Source organism: Colletotrichum phormii, assembly GCF_030913505.1.
Source record: "Colletotrichum phormii strain CBS 102054 chromosome Unknown BDP81scaffold_16, whole genome shotgun sequence".
Classification (NCBI taxonomy): Eukaryota; Fungi; Ascomycota; class Sordariomycetes; order Glomerellales; family Glomerellaceae; genus Colletotrichum; species Colletotrichum phormii.
The window spans coordinates 915,248-937,999 of record NW_026851458.1 but is presented as its reverse complement, the minus strand read 5'-3'; the positions used below and the strand labels follow the sequence as shown (position 1 = coordinate 937,999).

At 54.9% G+C, this 22,752-nt stretch overlaps 8 protein-coding genes across 8 annotated transcripts; 4 read left to right on the top strand and 4 right to left on the bottom strand.

Moving 5' to 3' along the window:
- Nucleotides 1-322: 322 nt before the first annotated feature.
- Nucleotides 323-666, top strand: BDP81DRAFT_396784 (uncharacterized protein; the record flags this gene model as incomplete). Its single annotated transcript, XM_060588234.1, has 2 exons — nt 323-499; nt 568-666. The coding sequence occupies 2 exons, from the start codon at nt 323-325 to the stop codon at nt 664-666; spliced, it is 276 nt and encodes a 91-aa protein (XP_060442688.1).
- Nucleotides 667-1,274: 608 nt separating this feature from the next.
- BDP81DRAFT_325071 (EC5 protein) lies at nt 1,275-1,750 on the bottom strand (the record flags this gene model as incomplete). The annotated part of the gene is made up of 2 exons (XM_060584945.1): nt 1,275-1,460; nt 1,520-1,750. The coding sequence occupies 2 exons, from the start codon at nt 1,748-1,750 to the stop codon at nt 1,275-1,277; spliced, it is 417 nt and encodes a 138-aa protein (XP_060442687.1).
- Nucleotides 1,751-4,808: 3,058 nt separating this feature from the next.
- Nucleotides 4,809-6,236, top strand: BDP81DRAFT_65355 (homoserine kinase). Its single transcript, XM_060596110.1, has 3 exons — nt 4,809-5,338; nt 5,409-5,707; nt 5,783-6,236. The coding sequence occupies exons 1-3, from the start codon at nt 4,909-4,911 to the stop codon at nt 6,131-6,133; spliced, it is 1,080 nt and encodes a 359-aa protein (XP_060442686.1). The 5' UTR covers nt 4,809-4,908; the 3' UTR covers nt 6,134-6,236.
- Nucleotides 6,237-6,339: 103 nt separating this feature from the next.
- Nucleotides 6,340-7,587, bottom strand: BDP81DRAFT_463157 (PfkB family carbohydrate kinase; the record flags this gene model as incomplete). The annotated part of the gene is made up of 4 exons (XM_060593983.1): nt 6,340-6,966; nt 7,005-7,081; nt 7,142-7,336; nt 7,446-7,587. 4 exons carry the CDS (start codon nt 7,585-7,587, stop codon nt 6,340-6,342), a joined length of 1,041 nt encoding a protein of 346 aa, XP_060442685.1.
- A 5,637-nt stretch (nt 7,588-13,224) lies between these two features.
- Nucleotides 13,225-13,882, top strand: BDP81DRAFT_65330 (uncharacterized protein). Its single transcript, XM_060596109.1, has 2 exons — nt 13,225-13,627; nt 13,809-13,882. Exon 1 carries the CDS (start codon nt 13,256-13,258, stop codon nt 13,610-13,612), a length of 357 nt encoding a protein of 118 aa, XP_060442684.1. The 5' UTR covers nt 13,225-13,255; the 3' UTR covers nt 13,613-13,627; nt 13,809-13,882.
- An 89-nt stretch (nt 13,883-13,971) lies between these two features.
- Nucleotides 13,972-14,754, top strand: BDP81DRAFT_325336 (uncharacterized protein; the record flags this gene model as incomplete). Its single annotated transcript, XM_060584966.1, has 2 exons — nt 13,972-14,142; nt 14,242-14,754. The coding sequence occupies 2 exons, from the start codon at nt 13,972-13,974 to the stop codon at nt 14,752-14,754; spliced, it is 684 nt and encodes a 227-aa protein (XP_060442683.1).
- A 612-nt stretch (nt 14,755-15,366) lies between these two features.
- On the bottom strand, nt 15,367-16,567 carry BDP81DRAFT_452004 (WD domain-containing protein; the record flags this gene model as incomplete). The annotated part of the gene is made up of 3 exons (XM_060592704.1): nt 15,367-15,724; nt 15,792-16,243; nt 16,301-16,567. The coding sequence occupies 3 exons, from the start codon at nt 16,565-16,567 to the stop codon at nt 15,367-15,369; spliced, it is 1,077 nt and encodes a 358-aa protein (XP_060442682.1).
- A 1,531-nt stretch (nt 16,568-18,098) lies between these two features.
- Nucleotides 18,099-19,085, bottom strand: BDP81DRAFT_325228 (uncharacterized protein; the record flags this gene model as incomplete). The annotated part of the gene is made up of 2 exons (XM_060584953.1): nt 18,099-18,843; nt 18,907-19,085. 2 exons carry the CDS (start codon nt 19,083-19,085, stop codon nt 18,099-18,101), a joined length of 924 nt encoding a protein of 307 aa, XP_060442681.1.
- Nucleotides 19,086-22,752: the final 3,667 nt, after the last annotated feature.

Genomic DNA, 22,752 nt, shown 5'->3' with positions numbered 1-22,752 from the left:
TCCCGCCGTGTGCGTGACTAAACTCTACTTGCCTACGTGCGTGTACTCATTCCTAGCCTGAGATATTGCTCAAGGTGTCTATGTCTTACTGAGATTGAACCCTTCTGTATGAGAGAGTAAATACATAAAGAGTTGTTGGATCTTCCAAGGACTATTCTCTTCATTAAAGCAAATAAACCACGCCAATGTTCTTGAATAATTAGGTGAAATTATTCAATTGTCACCAACTTGCCTGGTACTCGTCATCTACTTATCTACTCCAGAACAAATCCAAGCCATGAAGTTCTTCATATCATCCCTTATTATATCCGCAACCGCCGCGATGGCAGCAGACTGCTCCGGCGGCGCACCCAAAGCAAACGCCCCCTACAAGAACCGCGCAGCCGAGCTCTGCCGCGCTCGCGGCCCCGCCGGCGCCTGCGCCAACAAGGTCACCACCGGCGGTGGCGTAGTATGCAGCATGACGGTCCCGAGGACCAAGCCAACTTTGTATTGCGAGGTACGTGTTATTCGGCAATGACAGTCAGAGTATAGGACCTCATGCGACGGTGCTGACCTGGGCCGTAGGAAGCAATGGGCGATATTCTCGGCCAATGTATCGGCGGTGGCCAGTCTGGTGGAAATTGGAAATACGGCGGCGAATTCTACGAGTGCCATGCCAACTAGTCGTCCGATTATACAGTGCTTGGGTCAGGGGGTGTATTAAGACATCCAACTCTCGAATCATCGGTCTGTGGGCTCCACTTTGTCCGGCGCGGCCCCGGCTTCGCTGTCTCCATATTTCGGCCGGGCCGGTTGAAGGTCGGACTGGTGCCGTTGTTGAGTATGTGCGGTAACACCGCGTTGCCATTTTTTCATGATTTTGCCCCAAGCTTCCTCAATGCAGAAATGTGTGGATAGACTCATGAAATTGGGCAAAATGAAGCTGATGAATCCGAGTTTCGTGCCCCAGCTCACTTTCAGGTGAATTGCGTACACGAACAACTTCAAGACACTGCTGTAAGATCAAAGATATCGAAAAGTTTGAATCACCCATTGCTATAAATGTTTCTTGTAATGCTGATAGACAGAGGCAGCTAGCCACGTCTCATTATGATTGATTATGCTTCTATGTAAGGAATGTATCGTGATATGCATATGCCAAAGGATTGAATAGCGCCGGTTCCATGCAATGTCGGGGGCTTTCCCATGTCAGCCACCCTCCAATTATTGATGCTGATTAATATGCCGTTCTCGTCGTTAAAAACACATTGTTTCGCTGTCGTCGGTTTGATTTACAGACCGCAGGCGTCAAGGCCAACCTGGGTAGCCTGGGCATCGATGCGGCCGAGCTGAGCAGCCTGGCCGTTGGTGAGGTCGTTCATGGCGCCGAGGGCGAGGTTGAAGCCGGAGCCGGCGTGGTCGATGGCGAGGACGTTGATGCTCTTGCCGTTGTAGGTGAGCTGCCAGCAGGTGCCGCACTGTTGAGATGTGTTAGCAAGTGTTGGTGAAGAGGACGAGGGAAAATCCATCAACTTACGCTGGGGGAGTTCCAGCCGGCAATGGCGTCAGCGCCACCGATGTAGGGGAACTTTGCGACCTGGCCCTGTGTTTGCCATCCGTACTTGGTGATGAGGCCGTTGGCGCCGTCGGAGCAGGAGACGGCGGTCAAAGAGCGGGAACCGTCATCATAGCCGGTGTCGTAAGAGACGGAGACGGCGGCCGCGGCGGCGACGGAAGAGAGGATGGTGACGAGGTTGGAGAACTGCATCTTGAATATGTTGGTTGTGGGTGTGGTTGAGGTGGTGTTGTAGATGGAGCTTTGGAAGCTTGTTTTAGAGTTGTTGGTAAGTAGTTGTTGGAGAAGCTGATGTAGAAGCTGATGAGGATGAGAGAGAAGTAAGTCAGATGAGGCGAGTCTTCAGTCTCTTCTTATACAGCCTCGATCTCAGCTCATCCCCAACAATGATCAGCCTCCTCACTAGGCTCCATCACCAGACCCGAACCGAAGCGGATCATTGTCTCCAACGGCAAACAGAGTAAGAAGGCGGGAAAAAGTCATCCATGACGTTGCGGTCTCTCCGGCAATAGCGTCATGCCGTGACATGGCCGGCAACAGGACCCTTGGCCGGCTTGGCGGGACTCCATACTACATGTCACATCGTATGGGATGACTGCCGGAGGGGGTAAGCCTTCCCCAGGGTTCCTTCAATTCGTATTGAGCGGCGCAGGTCGACGGGAAGCAAGGGAAAAGAGAGAGTCTCTCCGTAGTCTGTAGAAAAAGCACCACCTGCACTGCCGATCACAGATCTGGTTTATTGACGTGGGGAAAGGGCCACTAGAACGAGGCGAGGATTATTCTCGTATTCACTAGCCCCGATTTCCAGCGCCGTTGGGGGCTCATGGCATGGGGCGGGAGCAAACACGCGTTGCCTCGAATTGGCTGCTGCTGCAACGGACCGACGACGGTGCGTAGTTGACCGGTGCATGCGACAGGGCTGTCATCCTGGGCTTGTTTTAGCAATTGAAGACCGCTAAGGTTATTCGGGTTTAGCATTCCTTGGTTCCGCATCTTTGCCCCGGTTTGCCAGCCTCTATTTCCTCCCAGCCGCTTCTGAGGGAAGAGATTTACTGATTCCGAATGAGGTATCACAAATAGACGTAGGACTCTTGGAAGCAAAGATTTTGTTCGTTTTTGACACTTTTGCCAGCTTGTTTAGGCCGTCGCAGAGGAGGTCTCTCGATTCAATATGCATGACTTGGCTCATTTGTGCGTCGGGCGACTTTCCCGCCAACAGGTGTTGATCTCTTGTTTTTCCCCACAGAATGCCGGCGGGACGCAACGTCAGGTGGCTCTTTTTTCCTCGTGTTGCCTTTGGTCGCCAGAAACGGTTTCTTCGCCAACGCATGCGTCCGCTGCCCGCTGCAACCTTACTGTTTCCTCGTCGTACAGGAAGAGAAAAAAAAAAGACTTGACATAAGAATCCCGAGTCCGAGTGGTCGGGGCGTGCTTCCTCAAAGGATGGGGCTGGCGTTCCGCGATGCAAACGTCGAGCGTCATGGGCTTACGGCTGTGGCGGGCGCCATCCCACGTTCAGATCAGCCCCAAAATCAGACCTACCTTCCGCCACCACGAGCACAGCAGGAGGAGGAGAGACACCGGCGCCAGTGAGCACCGGCGCGGAGTCTAACAAATCGTAGCTCGCTCACGATGGCGAAGCAGTAGGGCAGCATGGCAGCCCTAAGCCGTCACTCGCCCTCCGCTTATTGGCATAAGATGCGCTTCACGCTGACCATCCGCGGCGTCGAGCAACGTTACAAGCGCGCAAGCGCGGATCAGCACGCGCGAGTCTCACTCGTCTGCGACAAATGAGCCGATCGCCGTGTTAGTCGCTGTGTCGCCGTCCGCGGGGTGTCCGATCCGGTGTATCCGGGCTTCGCCGCCCTTTTCTCGTGAACCTCTTCTAAGTTCTGAGTGATCGTCTTTGAGCTGAGAATAGATTTCGGTCATGGACACAATGCCTTGTGGCATCTGAACAGTAAGTGATGCCCCATCCGTAGCTCCGCAACTCCATGCTAGAGCTTTCCGATGCGGCTGACAGGCATCTGTGATGGACTGTGGAGAGTGCGGTTGGCTCGGCAGAACACGAGCTCTTGTCCTGATCTCCGCTTCCTTTTTGGAGTTTCCAATAGATCCTCGACGAAGGAGGCGGTGAATAGTCGTCTCTACGAAGACCCGTCGGGCACTGGGGTCTCAGTACCAGTTCTCATGAAGGCGACTGCTCATAAAGAGAGTCATGACCATTTCGACTCTGAAAATTTGGAGGGCAGATTCTTAGCATCCACACTGACTCGGCTTTCTGCAGACTCGGGGACAACCCGAGGGCGAGTTGCTCGTAAGAGCAAGGCGATACGAGGTGGAGTTGGGAATTGAGCTGCTGTAAGGGCAGGGAAGAGAATATATTAATACGGCTGGAGTCCCAACTTTCCTACGAGAGTGAAATCCACAAGGCAGGAAGGATGTGATAGATCGCGAGCAACCCCTCAAGAGATCGACGGTTCCGTGGTCCGCCTGGCGTACTATTATTATTACGGAGTATTATCAGACGAGCATCTTGACCGAGGGTGGGAACTCTTGGCAGTTTGTTGGCGAGGCTGATTATGTTCGTGAGCCGAGATGTTAAAGGGCAGCAGATGTCGTCAAATGTGCAGGTCAGTCGAACGCAGAGAAGTCGAGCAAAAGAGCAGCGTGTCACACAGCCTTGCACCGGGACGAGGCATGAGATGTAGTTAAAAGATGCAGTTGTCATTGGCAAGAGGCACCGAACAGAGAAAGTCAGAGGAAATTGGATGAGAAGGAGAGGCGGCGCGATAAGATAAGAGAGAGTTAGGGAGCTTCAGGCGCTGTCACCTCATCTCAGCGGACCTGAGGTTCAGCCTTCAGGCAGGGCGATAAGACACTGCGTGACTGCGCTGAGAGCTGACCGTGCATCAGAGGCTTCCAGTGATCCCATTGGCCAATGGCGGCCCGGAAGGACACCCCGCACTTGGACGTACCTGTGTAGGGCTTCACCCCACCAGGAAGCAGCGCCGGGCCGCTGAGACGCTCCGGTCATCGGACGACATCCAAATTTTTTGAGTCACGAACGACACCAGTTCAAGCAGCACTGAGCTAGACTCACTCTCATTTTCATTTTTCTACGTGAGAACTCATTCACATCTCACGTAACAGCCCACAAGAAGGTATCACAGAATCCCTTGAATACCCTAGACTGAGACGACAGTCGATCGCTGTGAAGCTTCCACCCCGCTTCACCGAACTGATCTGAACCCCTCACCTCATCTCATCTCAAATCCTCAGCCCACACACACACACACACGCACTCATCCCCTCCAACCAACTTACACCGACTGCCAGCCTCGCCCACCATGACCAAAGAAACATTCGTGATCAAGACGCCCTCGTCCTCGGCCAACATCGGCCCCGGCTTCGACGTCATCGGCCTCGCCCTCTCCGTCTACCTCGAGTTACACGTCACCGTCAACCGCTCAAAGACCTCCTCTTCGGAACCCCTCAACTGCCGCCTCACCTACGAGGGCCAGGGCGAGGGCTCCTCCGACATCAGCCTCGACCCTTCCGTCAACCTCATCACCCGCGTCGCCCTCTACGTCCTGCGGTGCCACGGCCAGCGCATGTTCCCCGTCGAGACCCACGTCCACATCAAGAACCCCATCCCGCTCGGCCGCGGTCTTGGTAGCTCCGGCTCCGCTGTCGTTGCCGGTGTGATGCTCGGAAAGGAGGTCGGACACCTGGACCACCTCAGCCTCGATAGACTATTCGACTTCTGTTTGATGATTGGTGAGTGGCCCCTTTCTCTAGTCTTGATACCATCAACATCGCAGTGCAGTGTCACTCACCAAGAGACCAGAGAGACACCCCGACAACGTCGGCGCCTCGCTATACGGTGGCTTCGTCGGCACCTACCTCCGCCCTCTGAAGCCCGAAGACGTCCAGCGCATCGAGATACCCCTCAGCGAAGTCCTGCCCGCCCCGGCAGGCGGCGTTGACACGGGCGAGACCCCGCCGGAGCCCCCCCACGGCATCGGCCACCACATCAAGTTCCCTTGGGCCAAGGAGATCAAGGCCATCGCCATCATCCCCGACTTCCAGGTCCCCACTCACCTCGCCCGCGAGGTGCTGCCGCCTCACTACACCCGTCCCGATGTCGTGAGTGCCTCCTGAGCCCCCCCCCCCCCAGTCTCTTATATCTTTTCGTTCGATCCTCGACTAACCCAATCACAGACCTTCAACATGCAGAGAATAGCCCTCCTCCCCGTGGCCCTGGGAACCTCTCCCCCGGATCCGGAACTCATCCACCTCGCCATGCAAGACAAGATCCACCAGCCCTACCGCCAGACCCTCATCCCGGGCCTGAGCCAGATCGTCGAGGGAATGTCCCCCAGCACACAGCCGGGCTTCCTCGGCGTCTGCCTCTCCGGCGCGGGTCCCACCATCCTCGCGCTCGCCACGAGAAACTTTGAGGAGATTGCCAACAAGATTATTAAGATCCTCAGGGAGAACAACGTCGATAAGAACGTCGGCTGCGAGTGGAAGATCCTGGAGCCCGCTGAGGGGACGCAGGTTATCCGGTGAGAAGGGAGACGATGAGCTTGGCGAAAAAAGGTTTGAAAGATTTAGACACGGATTGAGGCGAGTGGCAATGTTTTTTATCGAGCATTTAGAGGTCGGGAAATGTAGAATCTCGTTATGATACCCAGATGACCACCGGGACTCCTAGCCCGTTCTACGACCATACTGGCTTCACTATCTACTTGCTTTGTAGAACCACGTCGGGTCAGCTACGTCGCGACCTTGTCTTGATACTGCCTCAGCCTGTCCTCAAACGCCTCCCCGTTCCAGTACTCCTTGCCGTCGATGACCTCCCTCTTAGGCGGTCCAATCTGCTCGATAACGAAGCTGGCTGCCACAGATCCGTACGCCGAGGCGAGAACCGCGTCACCCGTCCTCGCGAAAACAATCGCAAACGCTCCGAGGAATGCATTGCCGGCGCCTGTCGGATCTACAACCTTTGAAGAGCCGTAGTCGTGGAAAGGAGGCAGCCATGTTGGATCGCCGTCCCGGGGAATGGTGAGATAGCCCTGGTCGCCGCACCTAAGGACCGTGACCCGTGGTCTGTCTTGCGCCTCCTTGAGCAACGCAGGATGTCCCGGTGCCGCATTGCCATTCGAGAGGTCGATGGCGTGGTGCTCGACCAGTGCTCTGTTGTAAGGTGATCCTAGGCTGTCGTCGATGCCCTTCATACGTAAGAGTTCGTGGTCGTTCGGCGAGCAGATGTCTGAGAAGTGGACAGCTCTCATATGCTCGATTTGGCGGTTGTGGCTATTGATGGGCGAGGGTTCCCATGCGATTAGGGAAACTGGGTTCTCAGTCTCGCCGCGGAGGGTTGCGAGAGACCTCGCATGTTGCTCGAGATCTTCCGGCGTTGCCAGGGTGTCTGAATCACGGAGGATCGAAGAAGCAATTCAGGAAGCCGGGATATATCGGGGTGTAAAGGTGGCACGGTATATCGAAAAGTCTTTTCTGCAATGTAACGTTAGTCTGGGTGCTTGATTCCTACAGATGAATTTGCTGAGAACTCACTTCCAAAAGCATCATTCTCATATTCCAAAAGACCTCTCGTTGATAGCCTATCCGGCATCTCATCATAGTGTACGGTGACACCCCATTCCTCAATCTGCCGCCTCACGGTAGTTGGAAAGTCAGAACCCGCTGTGATGACACAGCGTACAGTCGAAGACTCATTCTCCGAGACGGCGAGGCGCGCGCCGAGGGTACCTGTCCAGCATCAGAATTCGTCTTTCACTCTTCAAGATCCTTTCCAAACAAAAGTCAGAGTATAACAGAAGATGAAACTCAAAGTTCGGCTGTCACAGCTTCCACTCACTGTAAAACCCAGAACCGCCGGGAATGTCGCGGAGAACACTACCGTCCGGGAAGCGGAGCTCGTCGAGAACAACCATGCCGAACGAGATAAAAGCCGGAGCCGGCCCCATCCCCGGCTCCGGAGTATTCGGCGTTTCGGACATCATGATTGGTTGGTTGACTGGCATGCCCCCCGGTAGCTTATCACGCCCGGATTGAGATGGCAGAAGTTTGAGGTCTTGTTGAGAGAGACCCGTTTGAGACCTCGCCAGCCAAACACGTGGGCGGGGTGAGGCAATATGATTGGATCTCGTAATTCCGAGCTCGCTCCCTGGAGGGCTGGAGAAGACATATGGGGGAGGCCCATGCCAAAAGGTTGTTACGACGATGCTCATCCATCCCCGGGTCCGGCCCGTCTCCTCTTCCCATCCCGCGGATCTCGAATAAATGATACCTGCCACACCAGCCTGCCACTTCATGTTTCAAGCGCCATTATCACAGGCTCTGAACAAATAACGCCACAGCGGCTTCAACGACGTATCGTTGGTCGCCGCCTCCTAGTGCCAGCTGTGCCAGGGGCAATCTCTAATCTTAGACATGTATCCCGCGTCCGGTATCCTCGCCGCGACCGCCCCGAAACGTAAGAATGCTCCCTGACAATCGCGTGTCTGAGATCATGAGATCTGACTGGGTGAGGACGACAACTCGGATTCGCGGATTGGGGCAGAATGGAATGAGCGGTGAGTGTGAAATCGCCCGCAGCTCATTCGCCTCACTGAGTGTTCAATGTGAGAGGCTCAGAGCGGTAGGTACTCCCGAGTGCCTGGATGCCAATCACGCGTTCCTGATCACCAATCTCGAATACTTGTAAGCCAGGCCCGGCGGCATGTTTTCTTTTTTCGACCCTTATCTGTGCGTACTGGGTATCTAAGTCGCCAGGTCGCATATATACCTACCTTCTCAGACAGCATTACATTTGCATTTGCATAAAGCATATGTGTACGGATACCTACACAAAGTAGAATTTCGAAAAGGTAAAAAGGCAAACAAGCAGAGCGAGGCCATCGGTAAAAAGCCCACTGGTAGACGCCAATCGCGATCATAACCTACATGAAAGGTTCGCGGCGTGGCCGGAGGCAGGTGAGGCGTGTGTCAGTATAGCCACCCGCCTTCCTCCAATTCTCATGAGGGAGCTCTACATGGGATTCCCGATAATGGATTTCCACAGTGTAGTCCTTCGTTCAAGGTTACTAGGTATCCAGCCAAAGATAGCCGAGCTGAAGCATCCCGCCCATCTTCCCAGTACAACCAACCTGGTCCAAGAATCAAACTTCATACACGGGAACGGCAGACGTCGTCGCACGGCCGTCGCCCCGACTGAGACGCCATGGGCTACTAAAAATACCGGCGCTGGGGATAACAGAGTCGAACCGGACACGCCAGAAAGAACAGACTCTAGGGCCTTCCCTTGATCAAGGAACCGGGCCAGTGGTTCCCTCTGTGAACTTTGCCTTTGCACAGACTCGGCCCTGATTCGTGTGCTTTTTGGGTTCCAGCCATTAAAGAGTTGTCCGAACGACCCCCACGGCGGCGGGTTGGTCTGAAGTTCGGCGATAGTTACCTCGCTCTCCGACCTCTTCTCTCGCTTCTAATCCGTCCGCTGCATGGCGCTGGTATCAGAACGTTCGGGATTCTAGGCCTCCTCTTCGGCGCTTCTCCTTGCCGTCGTCATCAAGGATCCATTTCGAAATTTCTTCATGAATCAGGTTCTTGTCGTATTGATGGGCCTTTCTTCATGACTTCATGGGGGTTGAATATCGCCGAGTTGTTCGGAGGTCTAGTTCGGACAGCGAACAACAGATTGAGACGCCGTCTGAAGTGTAGCCTGCCACACCCTGCATAAGCTTCAAGGATTGGTAGTGAACGATACACGAGCGACAGAGGAACGCTTTCGAGGGTGCCGTTCGCACCGAGTAGCGGCACACCAGACCAAACTGTCCAAGATGCGCCTTTTGCTTACCCGCCGAACCTGGCAATTCGCACACCGTCAAACATCCTCAAGCCGGAGAACGATTCCCGCGCAACTGTCTTGCGTCGCCGTCTGCGACGGTGGACATTTCGAGAAAGGGACATGGGATTCTGGCAAGGTTTCCCAACGATCTGGCCATGCGCCGATCGTCCGTCTTCTGTGGCCAATCATGCCGACGCCAATTCAGTGAGTAATTCGACTTGCGGCGGCGGCACAAACACCCCCGGGACGGTGGATCTGAACCCCAAGCGGTGAGCACTGGAAGCTATGGAGCTCCCCTGAGCATTCTAGCTTGCCAATCACTTGTGTATCGTGGCAGTGTGTAGCTTCGCCCTGTGTATCTGTCCGTCATCTTGTTTATACCTTTATGCACTGTCCCAGGTGCAATTTCCACCATGTTGGTAGGCAAATAGACTGGCCTTGGCTCAGTGCGATCATCGGAGGGTAAACTCAAGAGTCAAGACTCAACGTCTCGCCCCCTTCTGGCCCTGGGCGACAGGGCCACTGGTGTCGAGCGAGAGAACCCCATCCAGGCATGCCCAGCCGACGAGGGCGATCATGGGGTTGCAGGTCTCCCCCGGCAGCAGGGGAGATACGCTAGCCCCAGCATGTCTTGGTTGGCAGGCGTGGCAGGGCGGTACCTATGTTACCACGCTTCTTTGGGACAATACCAGGGCGACCACGGCGAAAGGAGAACTTGCGAGCACAAGAGTCCAGGACGCAAGCTCGACGAAAGAACCCAGAATGGACGAGGAAAACAGGAACAGGAAGCGCTACGGCGGCCAACCCGTTGCTGACGAGAGCAAAATAGCGAGCATGGAGACGACGAAAAGGACGCCAATGCGCGTCTCGGTCAACAAATCTTCAAGTGGCAGACCAGCCGTGCCTTAGCCCTGAGCGACTCTGACGGTTCGTCCAGCGGGCCCTGACACGCCAGAGTAAGGTGTAGCAACGACGAGCGTCAGTGGTGCGTCTGTGGTCACTGGTGCGCGGGTGTAAGAGCGAAGTGTGAGATGGCTGCTGGTTGCTGAGTCTTTGTTCAGATGGACATTTTGGAGAGACTTGGGTTGTTTGACCGAGAGGATTGTCGGAGAGAAGTACCCTCGTACCTTACTAAGGCACCTTAAGTAAGCACTGGTACGTATTGCGGTGTGAGTGGGGCCCGGGGACGGGAAGCCGGCGTGCATGTACCGGGGACCCGCAGCTGGCCCAAGCTCCTCAACGTCTCGAAGCTTTTCGTTTCCCTTCCAAGTTCCCCCTTGTCTTTCTTGCCTGTCCCCCGTTTCCGTTTTCTGTGTCCTACTCGCCTCGAGTTCCCCCCCCCCCAAGCAACAAGCAGGGACCTGGAAAACTGTCAAGGCAAAGTCAACCCGCGCTGTCAGTGCCAGTCAACAGTGTTGTATCCATATTCGTAGCCGAGCTTCTTTTGATTTATGTGCGGAAATCGTAGTCGACAAGGAGTCAAGGACGCCTAAGCGGTGCACAGCCTGTGAGCCAGCCATGCCAGCACGCCAGCTCAGCTCAACAAGCATTTTGATGGAGACCTGACGTTTCGATGGATGCGGAGGGCGCCGCGCGATCTGCATAGCCATATTCTCAAGTTCATGCCGTCCTGAAAATCATCACAAACATCGACACTGAGTCGTGGAGCTGGACACGTAACAGTGCCTAAACTCCGGTGGTATTGGTCAGCGAGTATTCACCGGCGCGTCCAGGAGACTCTATCCATCATGCGACGGGACCTTGAGATCGAAGCTTGGGATCCGGGTTTCTCAGTCTACAACAGTACAGGGTGACAGGCAAACATGCTACTCCTGCTCTGCCATTGTGACAATCCATCCAGGGACCAGCCAGGCTTGAAAGGGTTATGGATGTCTCTATTTCTGTTGAGGATGGCGTGTCTGAGGTAACAAACCTAGCCCGTTCCTTATCGGTATCACCGGGAACCCCCCCCCCCCCAAGAACCATGAGAACGTTGGAACGTGTCTGTCTGACATCCAGCCCATCCAGCTATCGCCGTTACCTTTGACTCTGGTTCGTCTTCAGTCTCTGGGAGGGAACCGCTCGCCATCCCCCCTCCATCACCCTCCTTGCCTTCACACCACCACAATTCTCTCATCTCTTCGATCATCTAACTTGGCATCACGATTGAAACTATGACAATCTGACACCCGAAAGCCAGTTCGCAGTTGGCACTAGTTTAGACTCGAACAAGCAAAGCACTGCACAGTGACTCAAACCGTCAATTTGATAGGTTTCTGGGTTGGGGTTGGTTGAACAGCTTCGCTCGTTCTCGCTCAATCTCGTCCCCCCTCCCCCAAAGACAGGAGCGCTATGGCAGACCCGTTACCCAAGTCCCAAAGCACCACCCTCGCTCGCCTACTCCAACCTTACTGCTTACCTCCCGTCCGGTGCCCGCCTTGGCAGGGTCACGAAGCTGCTTCATCGCAGTACCCGACCACCTTGAGAAAACCAAGTGAACCACCGAACCCAGTCCAGACTCTAGAGTCTTCTTTGCTTGAACGTGCTCATCGCGTACACGTGCCCTATCCTTGCTCTCTCTCCTTCTCTGATGGAGTAGGTATCCGTACGGATAGGTTTGTCTGTCTCTCTTGTCTCCAGCGCCTCGTTTCCTGCCAAGTTTAGATAGAGTGCTGGGCCCACTGTCACAGTGAATCTGCAAACAGCAGCCGTTCCATCTCCACAGAACGCAACTAGATTGGCACGATTGGCACGGTTAGAAACTCTGTCCGACTCCGCGGGAAGTCACTGGAAGTGTCAGTCCACACACCACATCGCAGAACCCGACTCCAGCGCCAGTAGATCCCAGATCGAGAAGCGGTGACGGTAACAGCAACAGCAGTTTACAAATCCCTGAGAGGAGAGTTGGGGTAGGTTGGCAGGAAATCCATGCCACACCCGCGCCATTCCCCTCCCGTCGTCAGCTCACGCGGGCCCCGCGCAGATCGGGGCGGTCTGGTCTGGTGCCAGACTGCTGCTCTTGCTTGGATTTCTGTTGTATAATAGTTGGAAAAATAGTGCCACTACGGATACTCATCCGCAACATCCACCAAGCTACAGTCAGTCGTGACGATGGAGTTTTCCTCCTCTACTTCGTAGTCTACGTGATCTTGCCTCGCGACTCGTAACTCACTGGAGAGTTCGCCGGCTCTCCTGGGAGCTAGAAGGACAAGGCAACTGCATCCGCGGGGAATAGACTAATCAAGACTCGCCTTATGTGCATGCGTGGTGGCATAATAGCGTGCACATCCATGGGGCAGAATGCCGACACGTACATTGCGTCCGCGTCTCTTCTCTCTCCCACTCAACCAACCAAAATAACCATGACTTGTTCTCCCTGGGGCCCCTGCTGATCTGATTGGATCCCTCCTCAACAATTACCAGGGGGGCCATCTCACTCACTCACTCAACTCACTCATACAGCCATGGCAGTAGTCCGTATACTCTTACCACAACATTGGCAGCGTACAGGCCCAACTAGCTTTATAGATCAATAGCGTTATACTACCATAAAGTCAAGTCGAGAAAGTATGCGGAAACGGATGCAAAGTGCCTGTTGGCAAGGGTACCTCACCCACCCCCGGCACCCGGCTCTCACCCTCCGCCAAAGGCCATGCCATGCATACTGGTCCTCCGCCGTTCACCGGACCTCCGGGTACATCCACCTCCTTCGTACCTCTTACACGGACGACGGGCGCGACCTGTACTTTGACCCCGATTCCACGTTTCTTAGCAACGCATGTACATTTTTCGTTCTCATTCCCTCGTAAGGTTCAGATAGGATGCAACTCTTACCGTTTACTCAGTCACCGTACCACACACACTCTCACTCACCACTTCCACCAGCACAACCGCAACCGCCGTTCTCATCCCACCGCTCACTCCGTCGCATCTCATCCCATCCATGCCCCCCTACCCTTCTCCCCAATCCAAACCTGTCCAAACTTGGTAGCCCGCCCACCCCGGCCAAGTCCCCGTTCCAGTGTTCCAGTGTTCCAGTGTTCCAGTCCCAGTTCCGGGGGGGGGGGTTGCCAACTTGCCAGAGAGGGAGGGTGTGTATCTACGCCCTATGTGCGTGGAGTGTGTATGAATGCTCGTGTGGTAAGATAGCGCGCGTATGTGTGTGTGTGTGTATGTGAGGTGCAAGGTGTGAGGTATGTGAAGCTCTGTCTCTGATCTCTGATCTCCCTCCCGCCCTTCCCTCCTTCCGTGCGTTTGTATATCTGCCGTGCAACTCCCCCCTCCATCCTCGCTCTCGATTCCTCCATCCAACCGTCCATCAACTCTACTACATCTGCCGTCCGTCCGTACAAACGCTCTTACACTACTCTTCAGCAAGCCTGAACAAACCTCATTCTCACTCTCACATCTGCGTCTCAAGACAAATCAACCAACTTCCAACAAGCTTCATCAACTATAAGCCTGGTCGGCACTTGAACCCCCAAAACCAACAATCAACACATCGGAAACCACCAACAACCCCCAAAAAACCATCACCATGTCGCGCATCACCGCCCCCGTCGCAAAGCTCACCCGCTCCATCAACTCCGCCGCCACGGCCAACCGCTCCAGCGGCCTCCTCGAGTCCCACTACAACGTCAACCACGGCGCCGTCCTGATGCCAAAGTACGCAGAGCTCCTCCAGAACCGGAGCACCCGCGAGCATGATGTATGTCTCATTCCTCCATCTCTACATTCCCCTCTCCAACTTCTCTCACCGAGAAAGAAGCTCTTATTGAAACACCTCCAAACTAACAAACCACAACAGTCCGCCCGCACCCTAAGCACAACCCACCGCCCAACCCCGCAACCAACCCGGACCTCCCCCTCCGTCCGCCAAATGCAAACCTTCTCCTCCTCCTCCGCCGCAACCTCTTCCGCAACCACCACCGCCGGCGGAATGGACTTCACAATCCTCCCCCTCTCCTACGACCCCGTCCCCAGAAACGAATTCGCAGGCATGCGCATGCCCCTCCTCCCAGACTCCTTCACCACAAAGCACCAGTCCCTCTACGAGCAAATCTCCTCCGCCGCCGCCGCAGCCGACGCTCTCCCTCTCAGCAAGCCCGAAATCTCAATCATTGCAGCACACCCCCAAAACGTCACCACCGCCGCCGCATTGACTGAGATTGAGGGCTTCGGTGTAGATGGCGTCGAACTGAAGTGGGCCCACGACAGCGAGGCTGCTGCTGAGGTTGATGCGCACCAGCCTGGTTTGCGAGATTTGTGGAAGGGTCTCGTTGATAACGTTGTTGGGTCGTCGCAGAAGCCTGCTTTCTAAAAGAAAAAGCTGTGAGCTCCGACGAGGTAGAGGGATGATGTGTTATGAGGTGAGACTGAAAAGCAAAGCGGATGATATTACTTCATGTCACGTAGTATGTGGACTTGCTTGGGAAGCAGTCGAGACAGCCCTTTTTTTTCTCCATTTATTGTTGGTTACATGGTTTTAATTGAGCTTCAGTTGGTAGAAACGCCAACTTGACATTCACAATCGGGTACGAGTAGCATTCATAAAACTCAATGGCTCAGATTTGGATCTTGCTTAAGCAAACCCAACCCAAAACTCACTTTCACGAATGATGTGCGAAAAACATGGCGCCACTTGATGCTTAAAACTTTTGATTGCCAATTTGGTATCGTCCGGTACCGTACACTCCATTTCGCGGATCTGATTCGCGATTTCCATAACATTTGCTTGCAGCTTGCTCCCTGAGAGCCCCGAATTCATCGACCTCCTCTTCGTACATTACACAGGTATCCATCCTGGGGCGATGACATCTACCTGCCATCTGCCCCTTACGTCCTGTGCTCGATTGCCTTGCGCACTACACCCAGAAACATCATCTAGGTGTGAATCCAACTTATCCCGAACCCTGGACACACCTCCCTACATTTATCGCTTCTTCATGGTCGGCCGGGGCTTGCACTCATCCGCTTGAACTGGATGCAGCATGACCTTAATAGGGTACGCCTGCGTGTTGTGCTGGAAGCCCTTGGCCCAGTCATAACTGATACCGTACGCGAAGATGGATCCGGTCTTGTTGAATGTAGTGGCCGTGATGCTGCCGCCGACCTGGGGGTAGCCCTTGAGACGGTGCTTGGCGTCCTTGTCCCAGAAGTGGAAGGTGCCGTCAGAGCCGGCCGTGCTGAAGGTGCCGTGAACGGGGTGGAAAGAGATATCATTCACAGCGTACACGTTGGTGATGTTGTTAGCAGGAGGGTCTCGGTGACACTTGAATGAGAAGTTGGAGCTGTTGATACAGTGTTGTTAGCCGCCTGTCGCGCTTCATCCGCGTGTTCCTCGAATTCGAAACTTACGTAGCATCTTTGTCTTCGACATACTGGATCGCGCAGCGTCCCTCGATACTACCAATGGCGAAACCGGCGGCGTCGGCGAAGCAGCTGACGACCCTCGTCTGCCACTTGAGGGGGCTCTGCAGGGTTTTGTAAAACTTTGTCGGGTTCTTGAGGTCCACCACGTTGATGTACCGGTCGGCGGTTCCTATGACGAGAAGATCGTTTCGCACGTCGATCGTATATACACGTTCCTGGCAGGCCAGCGACGCCGCGGGTGTCGGCGAGCGCATGTCCCAGTACTTGACCGTCTTGTCCCAGGAGCCCGACACGGCCATCGGGGTGCCGGACGACTCGAAGAAGCGGACGCACTTGACGGGCTGGTCGTGCTCGCCAATCTTGATCGTCTGCTGGGAGCCCAGGTCGCAGAGCTTGACGGCCTTGTCGGCGCCGCCAGAGAGAACTTTTGTGCCGTCCTGGTTTTGGAAATATTAGCTAAAGTCGCCTGCATAGAGAGAGAAGTTATATCGTACCTTGGACCAATCGACGTTAAAGACGGGACCATCGTGTTCGTAGGCGTGCCGTCCCTCGCTCTGCCCATTGGGTGCAATCTCGTATATCCTAACCTTCTTGTCCCAACTGGAGACTGCCAGGAAGTCGCTGGCCTGGTTCTGAGCGGGAGAGAAAGCGAGATCGGAGATACTGTCTTCAGGGGGGTTGTTGAGAGCGACGTCCTGCTTTAGATCGCCGACCGTGTTACTCGACGAAGCCGCTGATGCGGCGCCAAAGAGGCCGGACATTGTGTCGGTGTGTCGTCGGTCGAGCTATGTGTTTGTGATGTTTTTGCGTGGAGGGTTGTAAAAAAAAACGGATTCTGGTGTCGCACAGAAAGAACGCTTGATCCGGTCGATCAGGGTGTCTGCTGAAGAGAGTTGGTGGCAACAGAGACGGGCGGCAGAAGCTTCAAATAGCTGTTCGAAATCGTCCCCGAGTGAAAGCTCCCCGATGCGAATTCCAGTGCAGGCACTAAGGCAGTCGCGATGCGAAAAGTGATGGCCACCTCTCATTGGCCGAAAAAGCCACAAGGCTGGGTGCCTGACGTGCCGAGCACCTTCCCTTCCCTTCCCTGCGCTTAAGCCACAGTTCGGAGGGCAGGTCCCCACAACAAGCCACAGCCACACCGCCCCACCTTCCAGCTCCGAAACTTTTTTTTTTCTTTATAAAAAAGACTGCAAGCTTCGCGTCTACTCTCTTCCCTTCTTCTTCTTCTTCTCTTCAACCCTCCTCGTCCGACAAATCGCCATCGAAGCTTACAAACGGAGATTTCCCCTGCGGGAATCTCAGCTGAAAGCTTTGGGAGAAAGTCCCCGGACACACGTTACTTCCCTTTCCAGGGAAGCCAAAACGCCGCGGAAACGCGCCGCCATAGAAGCACAGCGGCTGACCTCCAAGACCTGCGTCCGGACACAATGGGCTCTCTCACACCCCGCCCCGTCGCTACATCGCTGGGCTTCTCTACCTTTCAAGACCCGAGTTTTAGCTTTCCAGGACCTTTTGGATGAAGATATGAGTCCGCGCCTGGGAAGTTGGAGCTTGGGATCCTTGAGATGGTTGGGGGCAGCCTTTGATGACGGGGTGGCCGTTTGGAAGGGCTCGCTTGTCGGGCGAATTCAAGGGTTCGTCGGAGGGTCTTTCGTCGAGATCGACAGGTATGCGATTGCCCGTCCACGACCTCTTTGCTGAGGTTTGGGCGTGTTACTCGATGGGGCTTATTCTTGGTGCGAGGGGGGTTCAATCCAAGTTTTTGGATTTTCTTCTGGGGGTTTCGTCTCCATTCTTCCTTGCTGGTCCGCAAAGGGGCTAGGCACCTACACTCTGGACTTCATGGGAAGTCTTTTCCGTCTATGATGCCCTGGATTCACCGGGATAATTGGGACACAGTTCAAGTTCGATGATGATTACCAATAGAGTCAAGCACTGACGGTGAGAGGCCTTAGGGTCCGCCAATCTGAGCGACAAAACATGCGTTATGGTATCTGATGAACATTTGGAACTTGTAAATTTTTTTTTTTGTCATTTAAGTATCAATGGACTGAAAGGTCCGAGAGATCTCGTCTCTCCCTGTGGCTTGGGTCATAGGTATATATATAAAGAAGAATAGAAACAAACATGAACATGGTATATCTGAACGCCTCGTCATAACGTGCCCTGCGCCGAATCTCGTCCACATTTCAAACATGAACCATCCATCCGTAACAAGGGGTGCAAAGAAAGAACTCCGTAGAAAAAAATGCAAAATCATTCCAGACATGGGTCCTATACATCGTTCCATTACATTAGCCCACCAAGCACAACCTTGCCGATATTGCCCACCTCCGTCTTGATGTGCGACCTGCTGCTGTCCTCAAACTCCTTGACGACGCCCTGCACAATAATCTTGCGCACCTTGGCGTCCGCTTTGGCAAAGAGCTCCGCCACCGGCGCCGTCGTCTCCCTCGGCGTGGGCACCAGGCTCAGCACCCTCGTGTAGACGTCAATCAGCACCTCGCACAACGTCGCAAACGTCTCGTAAAAGTCGGGCTCGAACGGCAGCGATGGCGTGAGCAGGTGGGTGTACACCTCGCCCGGTAGCAAATCGTTATCGCTCGACGCAAAGGACATGACGCTCGCGCTCGCGCTCGACGAGCCCCCGATGCCGCCGTAGCTTCCGCCGCTCGCCGAGTCCGAGTCGAGAGGGTATCCGATATCGTTGGCGCCGCTGGCGCTGCGCCGTGACTTGCCGCCCTGGCGACGGAACATGGAGGGGAGCCTGGCGCGGGAGAGGGAGCTGGTGGAGGTGCCGCCCTCGCTGTGGAGTTGTTGGAAGGACTCGAATTCTTGGAGGAGGTTGTTGAGGCTGCGGAGGAACTCGATTGGGGTGTTTGCGTAGAGGTCGACGATTGTGGGGAGGGAGAGGCCGAGGAGGAGGTAGTTTGTTGCGCGGCGGGCGAGTTTCCGCGATTCAAAGGAGGGCATGCGGGCGAGGTCGGGCTTGTCGAAGAGGATTGTGTTGAACCAGTATACTCGGCCTTCGTGTCTGTTGAGGTTCATGGTTAGCAAGCTGGAGACGCAAGTAGATAGAGAGTGGTTAAGCACATACGCTTTCCGTAGGTAGTCCAACGTTGATATCCTCTTATTCGCAATCTCCTGCATCTGCATGTGCAACACGACAGACTCGCTCGACTGCCACATGTTGGGATGTGTCGCGGACGTGGGCGGTGGTTGTAGGCGGTCGCTGGGCGCCAGGCTCGTCGAGCCGGTCTGGGTACGGCTCAGCATTCTGGAGAAGCTGTCGGCGGAGGCGGGGCTCTGGATGTTGTCCGCGTCGCGGGTGATCTTTGCGGCGGCGGCGAGGGCGAAGTCGGGGAGTGCGGGCGGGACGTTGCGGTCGGTGACTACGACATTGCCTCCTCCGCCGGAGCTGGAGCTGTTGGCGCGGCGCTTGGAGGAGGACGAGGACGAGGACGAGGACTTGTTGGGCGAGCTGAAGGAGGTCTTGCGGCCAAAGGAGGTCTTGCGATCCTTGATGAGGATGTTGGGGCCGGAGGACTGCGGTTGGAAGGGCGGCGGGAAGAAGGGGGACGGCTGTGGTGGTGGTTGAGACTGGGATTGTTGCGGTGGTTCGCCTGAGGATGTGCCGGGACGGGATTTTGAGGAAGAAGAGGAGAAGAAGGAGGAGGAGAAGAATGGCGCATTGGCGGTCGTGGGAGGTGGTCCGGATCGTTGCATGTCTTTGAGTTGGAGGGGGGGGGGGGGGGGGGGCTGGAGGCTGAGCCTGGGCCTAGCTAGGAGGAGTGGGAGAGAGGAGGGCTGGACGGGGACGGGAACGGAGAGCGGGCGGGATGACGGTGTGGTTCGCCCCAGGGAGGTGAAAGCACGAGGAGGAGGAGGAGGAGGAGGAGGAGGAGGGCGTGGAAGGGAAGGGGTGTCAGGGACCAGGTTCAGGATTCCTGCGAAGGAGGGCGGACGAGGGGCCGAATCGATCGGCGAGGTTGGTTTCGCGCGTGGTCAGGCCAGGTTCGAGGTGGTATTGGATCCCGAGGCGTGGGCGTGCGACTGCGACTGATGAGGGATGGATATGGAGTGTGCGTATCTGCGTTGGTGCGTCGGTGCGCCGAGTGCAGCTGAATTGTTTGCTTTGCTTTGCCTTTCGGATACCTTGCGCAAGTAAGGTAGGGTACTTTGCTGAATGAAGTCTGCAAGCCAAGGATGGCGTCAATGGAGTTGCTAACCCCCTTGCCTAAGGTAAGGTACGGTACGGAGTACAGATACAGAGTTGGGTGCTTGGTTTGCGCGGTTGGTTTGCGCGGTTGGTGGTTGCGTCGTGCTGCTCGCTTGAATCCTCGTCGGCTGGATGCGAACTTGCCAAAGTTCACCCTTGCTTGACACTATGACTTGCTTTTGCAGCTTATGGCTTTCGTCTGCCCGGTCTCCGACTCTCCGGTTGGTCGATTGCAGGCCACGAGGCCACTTTTCCCCCCCTTTGCCACGGCCCACGGGTTTGCTGCTAAGCAGATGTGGTGGTGTGCTGCTGCTGATGGGTGCTGCAAGGCGGAAATAGGACCGGTTCACTGGACTGAAAGTTCACTGGACGGCCGACGGGATCGTGTTGATCTCACTCCCTTCTAGGCTTCCAATCGAATGGGTTGGGTCGAGATAGATGGATGGTACACGCAGGAAAGCCGCAGGTTAAGATTAGCTCAAGGCCCCTGGGATGCGGCACTTGACGCAGAATGCGATTCGGACAGATTGGGGCTAGTCGTCAGCCTGCAGGTATGAGTTTAATGAAGACTGGAGAACGCGGAGCTTGTTCAAAGTGTAAAGACGTTGCGTCGTGGCGTCGCGGCGGGTTTCGTGGGAGACGAATTGAGTTGAGTTGCTTTCAATGCTCGAGGTAGGACGGGGGCATGCGACGGTGCGTGATACAGAAAGAGAGGATCGTCCGCCGTATGTATATCCGTACGTATTATGGATTGTTTTTGTTTTTGTTTTGTTGCTGCTTCGGAGTGGGAGAAAGTGGATGTGAAAAGGCGCCGGGATGATGTTCGGCGACGGCGGGGGGTTGATTTTCCAGGCAAATCGAAAACCTGTGAGCAAGGGAAAGAAAGTGTCCAGGGGAAGGGTCCCAAGAGGAGGGATGTTGTGCGTGTTTTGTTCTGTTCTTTTCCCCCTCCCGAGGTTCTTCTTGCCTCCTTGCCGGTGTGGGTTAGGTGAGGGGATATTTCATGTAGCACAGAACTACAGAAACAGAATAGGTACGGATTACACAAACAATCCACCTGACGTATGCACTTGTAATAGCGATTATCCGCGGAAAATGCTGTACCGTCCCTTCGCAGCTGTTGTTCTTTTCTTTGTGTAGCCGACGATCTCAGGGCACCACTTCAGAGTGCTAGTAGACACGCAGGTATTGTCGGTGCTTGGGACTGGGAACTTGGCGGTCGGGTGCTTTCTGAGACCTGTTTGGGCGGGGTTCGGAGGTTTAGAAAAAGGCTAACAGCGTCGAGAATGAGTGATAAAGGGCGTGTCTGGAATTAACTCGGGCAGAAAATAATCCCAGACATGAATTCATGGACGATACGATACAAATAGCTGATGCTACTTACTTACTACCTATTCGGAGGACGGAAGGCCCTACCGCCGTCCAGGGACTGATCAGTGATCTGTTAGCAGTTCAACACAGGTGCTCCGTGTCCAAGCTGCGTCTATCCCTGTGAACGTTATGCTGATCATGGTTCGCCGTCTGCAGATACAGATGCTCTACTGGGTTGCCTACTGTTTGTTTTCACGGTGTTTCCCCAACTCGCCCGAGGGAGACACCTCCAGTAAGGTACTCCGTCTAAGAAAGTAAGGCAATGGAAGATGCAATTGTATCTTCTATGGCTTACCATGCCTCGACTTCCAGCTTCATAAAAAGGACCTACAGGAATTCGTCAAAGCACAACTCACAGCTCAACTTTGATACCTGGTTATTGCGTCCGAGTTACACACCGAAGCAAAGCGTCTGCAAGCCACATGAATTTGCGACACAGATATTCGACAACGAACAACAACAAGTCCACAACCTCGGAAAATCCGAAGAGCCATGGCTGCACGGGAAATGTTCTAGGGTCAGCTTACCGAACTCCTCCTCAGCCGTGCTAACCCCTACGGTATGGAAGCTTTCCTGCCCAGGTGGTTTACTAAATAAGTCTGATTCCTTCGTGAAACTTCCCCCTCTCTCTTCAACAACCCCTTGCCCAGCTCTCCCCCCCCCCTCCCCCATGTACAAGATCCGAGGGCATCGATAACATCAACAACAACAACAGCAATCTCAATTGCCTCGCGATTAATATCAAGCACGGCAATGTTGACGATTGGCCCATCCCCCGGGGTCAAGCAGATGATCTGCTCCCGAGCACCCACAGACAACGAGCCGTTGCTTCACCACCGCGCAGCGCCCAAAGCGCAGACTCATCAACAAGAGCACAGCGCACACAACGAAACCTCTGTGCCTCTTCCTCCCCACGCAGACGCTGAAACATTCCAGAAGCTCGAGTCCCACGTGGTGAACGGACGCCCCAGGCAAGGAAAACACCACCCTTGAATGAGGTATCACCACCACCGCACCATCGCTCACCACGCGACTGGGCTTGTTATCCGAATGGCTACCTTAGCTAGTAAGAGAAGAAACGCCATCTTCGTCGTCATTAAAAAGACTACTGTTGCAATCCGAGATAACACGCTAGAGAAGCACTGACCACACACAGGGTTCGTCCCGCAGCCCGGTTGCATGAGACGGAAGAAAAGATGAGCTCAACGTCGATCAGCCGCTTTCCCGCACGCTACGTCCCGCGAACTTCAACGCTCTGGATGGAGAACTTGATGGCTGCTTCGAATATCGTTCTACGCTATCAACTGGCCTGCTTCAGATGGTAAACCCGGCGGCGGCTCCTTCGAGGCGCAA